The sequence below is a fragment of the Sceloporus undulatus genome, chromosome 9 (genome assembly GCF_019175285.1).
Source record: "Sceloporus undulatus isolate JIND9_A2432 ecotype Alabama chromosome 9, SceUnd_v1.1, whole genome shotgun sequence".
Taxonomy (NCBI): domain Eukaryota; kingdom Metazoa; phylum Chordata; class Lepidosauria; order Squamata; family Phrynosomatidae; genus Sceloporus; species Sceloporus undulatus.
Genome location: NC_056530.1, coordinates 34,752,744 through 34,758,343, shown reverse-complemented (window position 1 = coordinate 34,758,343; position 5,600 = coordinate 34,752,744). Strand labels below are relative to the sequence as shown.

The following is a 5,600-nucleotide window of genomic DNA, read 5'->3' as shown; positions in this document are numbered from 1 at the left end:
ACCACGATCCCAGTCCTAAGGACTTGGTGCCCCGTCTTTGGTTGCAAGCCTCCAGACTCTAGGACCATGCATCATGTAAACACATACCTCCGAAGTGACCTGAGCAGCTTTTTTTTTGGCTGTCGTATGAGCCCTTTCTTATTTTACTATCTTCTTTCTTTCCATATCATTTCCCCTTCCCTTGCTTCTCACTTTCTTTCTTCACACTTTCCTTCTTTCCCCCTTCTCTTTCTCTTCCTCTGACCTTCTTCCTTAATTTTCCTCAATGCCTATAACTCTCTTGGTTGTTCTCTCCTTGTAACTTACTTACTACACTTAGCATCTGCACGTTCCTACCTAAGAAGGTAGACATGATTTTTAATTTGAGATGTATCAGATTGCTAATTATCTTCACCACCTCCAGATATATATATACATATATATATAGCGTATAAAGTGCAACAGTGAAATGACACTTTTATGAAGAAAAGTGGCCAAACAACTCAGGGTGTGGTCAAGATGGCAAAAGTTATTCATGAGAAAGAAAAAGCTAGGAAAAAAACTGCAGCAATTTCCTTTTGTCTGAGTCCACTGGAAAGTCACTTCCTCTCCTAGATTATATGTAATGTTGCCTGAACAGACAAGCCAGATAAAGCATGCTTCGGTCATTTTGGAGGTATGCTGTTTAAATGATGCATTTAAGAAGTCCAAAAGATGATGTTGTGTGAGCAGGGATCCTTGAAAGCTCTCTCTCTGGGGCTCCCCGTGTGGCAGTCAGTTTGAGATTTATACCAATGGTATTAGCTATTCCTCCTAGTTTGGTATCATCTGCAAATTCAATAAGCATGCCCCTATTCTTTCATCCAAGTCATTGATAAAGATGTTGAATAGTACTGGGCCCAGAACAGAACCCTGTGGCACCCCGCTAGTCACAGCTCTCTAGGATGAAAAGGAGCCATTGCTGAGCATCCTTTGGGTTCAGCTGGTTAACCAATTACAAATCCATTTAACAGTTGCATTGTCTAACCCACATTTCACTAGCTTGTTTGCAAGAATATCATGGGGGACCTTGTCAAAGACCTTACTGAAACCAAGATATGCATTATCCACAGTGTTCCCTTCATCTACCAAGCTAGTAATATTATATAAAAAAACAGGAGTTGTCTACAAAAGGCCAAATGGACCACGAGGCCAAAAGATTTAAAAATTTACAAGGTGAAAGACTAAGACCAAAAGCAGACAGAGGGAAAAGCCAGATCACAGCTGGAGTTTCCCAATCTGCAGGAACAACAGCCTGCCACACGGCTGGCTCCCAGAAGAGGCAGACAACCAGTGTGTTGTCCTCTCTTCCCCTTCCCATTGTGAGGACGGACCCACCTTCACAGAGCATTTGAGGCTACAAGTCACACTGTGCCATTATTTTCCTGTTCGGTTCTCCTATGGTTTTAAGGTTTCTAGGTGTGTTATATGTGCAGAAGATTTGATTAAAATATTTTATTTTTATTATGTCCTAGAGTAAGGACCTATATTTTTAGTGCTATACTATGCTTTAAATACTATTTTAATCCCTGCTTAGACTTCTGAATATGTTTAAGGGAGCCAAATGTTAAAGAATCATGATCAGATATGCTGGAAACCATTGTCTCCCTGTCTATGGGCCTGAACAGACAGGCCAAAATAAAGCTGCTTCAGGTCATTTTGGAGGTATGCTGTTTAAATGAACACATCCTTAAGAGGCCAGAACTGGCCCAAAGCTGTGCTCAGTTTAGGACTGGACGTGGCTTTGGCGCAGCTTCTGGCCTCTTAGGGTGCATGCATCATTTAAACCATACCTCCCAAAGTGACCTGAAGCGATTATTTTGGCCTGTTTTGGGCCCTATGTCTTTTTATGCCATATTTTCCCCTTACGTTTGAGGCCCCCCTGTTTCTTACCAGGTATTGACAAGACCCGATGAATCAATCCTGATGCAAACAACCAATAATAGGCAGGAGATAACTGTGGGAGAAAAAGAAGGGAGAGGAGTTGGGGAGAGAATGATCGGGGGGCAGGGGGAGAATAGGGGGAGAATGATTAGCTACTGACTACAAATTCAAACCACCCATTGGCTGGCCTGGACAGGCAGCTTAAACCCCAACTCCTCACACTTTCCATCTGTATCTGTTTGACCACTTCAGGAAAATCTGCTTGAATCTTGCCAAATTAGTTTTCAAGGTGTTGAGGCTGGAAGATTTTGTTAAGAAAAAACTCTGTGTTATGCCGGAAGCACAAGCATGGCATGCATCCTGCCATTCCCTAACTTCACTCCAAGGTTGAGATGTTACTCTCTTGATTACAGCTGCTAAATTGCTCTCTGGGGAACTAGAGGTAGTCTATAAAAGTAACAATCCAAAGTTCTGACTTAATCTCCACCACTAAAGTTCTCCAATACCACATATCAAGGAATGATGCTCCTTTTGAAAAAAGGGAACGCTCTGTACGCATATCCTTATAAAGAAAGGGGTCCCAAAGGAGCAAAACCAGCCTTTCCTGTTCTTAAACCCAACCTCACTGGAAGAAAGAATACTGTTAGAGAAATGAAGAGCCGGAGCCGAGGAGCCCTCCTTGGATGTAAACCACTCGTTGAGGCACTGGGCGGCTGTACATCTGCATTCCAGTGAAAGCAAGAGGGAGGCAGTGACGAAAGCCCAGCGACATTCCTGTGCCAACGCTGTGGAGGGAAGAACGGAGAATTAAAAGAGCTGTTATCCAGCCTGTGGGCATGAGTGACCGGCATGGACTGACTGGCCAAGGCGCGATGGGCAACGTGGAACGCATCAAAGCTGGCCAAAGTTACAGGGTTGGACGTAGCTTTTTCATGGTAAGAGCTACTGTTTGTGGAACCAATTAGTTAGGAAACTGGTTGCCTTTTGGGTGTTGTTGAACGCAACCTCATCAGCCTTAGACGTACAGAGTGAGAGACATGGCGTTGCATTCAACAGTCTCAGGTGTCCCCTGTAATGCCCTGCCTTTGTCTAACCATGAAACGACTTCAGATCATAGAATGTAGAGTTGAAGGGCCCCAAGGGCCATCCGTCCAACCCCATTCGCCATGCAGGAACTCTCAATCAAGCATCTCTGACAGATGCATCAGCCTCTGTTTAAAAGACCCTCCAAGGAAGGGATCCACTACACTCGAGGAAGAGTTTGTTCCACTGCTGACACCCTTACTGTCAGGAATTCCTCCTAATGAATGAAACCAGAACCATTATGAAGTCGATCAGCACGGACAAGTCATTGCCAGATCTGAAATAAAGCTGACCTTCATAGCTGCTCAACCCTTTCAAAACACTGCACTCTCACACATGGCTGCAGCATGCTAGGAGGCCTAAGGAGCATGGATAAAGAGGTGTGACTTGAGACTCCCCCCAAAGCCCTCAAAACCAAGAAATGGTCCACAGAACATCAGAACGCCCCAGTTTTCAATTTCACATTACATGAAAATTATTAATAAGCCCCACCAATTTTATTTACAGTGGGACCTTGTTCTCCAGTGGGGTTTGGTTCAGAGATCCCCCCGGGATAACAAAATCCATGGATGCTCAAGTCCCATTAAATATAACAGAGGAGCAAAATGGTGTCCCTTGTATAAAATGGAAAACCAAGGTTTGCCATTTGCAATCTATACTTCTTCAAGCTGTCGATGTTTGAATCCATGGATAAGGAGGATGCCCACATCCAACCCCAAGGGAGTCAATGCAGTGTCCTCCTTTGTTGGACAACAGTTCCTCTAACAATGGACTATGCTGGTTGTGGTTCATGGGAGTTGTAGTTCATAAACACCTGGAGATTACCAACTCCTCAGCCCTTATCTTGAGCATTGTTTTACTGCCTTGGCTCTGGTGATGTGCCCTCCTTCCAGGGCAATGTTACGCATGATCATAGTCCAGTATCCATAATCCACCTTCTGTAGGATGGCAAGACTGTGGTCTGGAAGAGCCCTGAAAGACCCCCTTCCAGATGGATGGATTCAGCCAAAGGCAGCCATGAGCCTGAAAGAGCTGAGCTGGTGACTTAGGGTTGCCATAATTGTCCACTAAAACCAGGGACAAAATGTAGGACAAATTCAAAGACCAAAGTGTAGGACAAAACTCAGCCCAAAATGTAGGACATTGGAGAAAAATGGAGGACCTTAAGGTCCTCCATTTTTCTTCAATGTCCTACATTTTGGGCTGAGTTTTCTCCTGCAGTTGTGTCTTGAATTTGTCCTACATTTTGTCCCTGGTTTTAGAGGACAATGGCACCCTTCTGACCAGAGTGAACCCCTCAGCCCACATTACCCACAATGCATGCGTTTACCCCAAGCAGCCCCTTTTTCTGCAGGGGCACCTACCCATAATGCACCGCGGGGCGCCTCTCAATCCGTCGCCTGCTCTCCTTTCGTTCGAACCCCACGGTTCCCCCTTTGCGCATGCGCCCGTCTCATTCCTCCGACCGACCACCGAGTTAAGCGGGAGCGTTCCCAATACGCATGCGCCGAACTGCTCCCACCGCCGAGGGGAGACGTGTACTTGTTTTTCTTGCGCGTGCGTAGAATGCTTGTCGAGCGGCGTTTGCGCTTGCGCAGTCGAAATACGTCTTTTTCTCCGAATCGCCGCCAGAGGGCGCCCTGGCACACTCCGTTTTCCGCAGAGAAGAGCACGAACAAAGGAAGGAGCGGGGAGGGAGGCGGGTTCGAGTCCTGCCACACCCACAAAGAGAAATGGAGGGCTGGGATTTTGCGGGAGCCCTCGGCCTTCCGGACGACGCGGGGCTCAAAAGCCCTGTCAGGATGCGGAGGATGCTCGGGCCGAAGGAGTAGCCAGCGAGGCCTTTGTCCCTCAGACGACGCCCCTTCTCTCTCTCTCGCTTCTTCGGGCGGGGCTGGAGGGGCGTGGCCTCGCGGGGCGCATGCGCAGAGGCTCTTCCATCCGCCTCCGCCAGAGACGGAGCCTGAGCTCGAGTCGGGGGAGGAGGCAGGGCGCCATGGCCGAGGAGGGCGAGGACCTCCGCTCCTTCACTTCCATCATGGACGCCCTCGTCCGCATCAGCGTGAGCCAGGGCTGGGGGGGGGGGGGGGGGGGGGGGGGGGGGGGGGCGGGGCGCCCCCCACCCCCCCCCGGACCCTGCGGCTGGGAGAGAGGGAGCGGGCCCCTGGGGCCGGGGTTCGGTCCTGGCGCGCCTTCGCAGGACCCATTGTTCTCTTGGCCAGCAGGGTTGGAAGCCTTCCCTGCCGCCTCCGCCTCTGGGGCTCAGGAAGGATGCTGAGAGCATCGGAGCACATCCCTCCGTCGCCATGGCAACCTCCTCCGGGCCTGGACCAGCTCCCTCCTCCCTCCCTCCCCCCCCCCTCCCTCCCTTTTTTCTTCCTTCCTTCCTTCCTTCCTTCCTCTCCTTCCTTCCCCCTTCCTCCCTCCCTCCCTCCCCCTTCCTTCCTTCCTTCCTTCCTTCCTTCCTCTCCTTCCTCCCCTCTTTTCTTCATTCCTCCCTCCCTCTTCCTTCCTTCCATCCCTCTTTTCTTCACTCCTTCCTCCCTCTTCCTTCCTTCTTGCCCTCTTTTCTTCATTCCTACCTCCCTCTTTCTTCCTTCCTCTTCCTCTTCCCC

General features: G+C 49.0%; 1 protein-coding gene across 1 annotated transcript in view; it reads right to left on the bottom strand.

Annotated features, from left to right (window-relative positions):
* KRTCAP2 (keratinocyte associated protein 2) overlaps nt 1-4,493 on the bottom strand; it is a 49,365-nt gene extending 44,872 nt beyond the window's left edge. Inside the window, exon 1 of the mRNA XM_042439769.1 lies at nt 4,350-4,493. Coding sequence (XP_042295703.1) covers nt 4,350-4,353 — 4 coding nt within the window. The 5' untranslated portion in view covers nt 4,354-4,493. The remainder of the gene's footprint in view (nt 1-4,349) is intronic.
* Between the last annotated feature and the right edge of the window lie 1,107 nt (nt 4,494-5,600).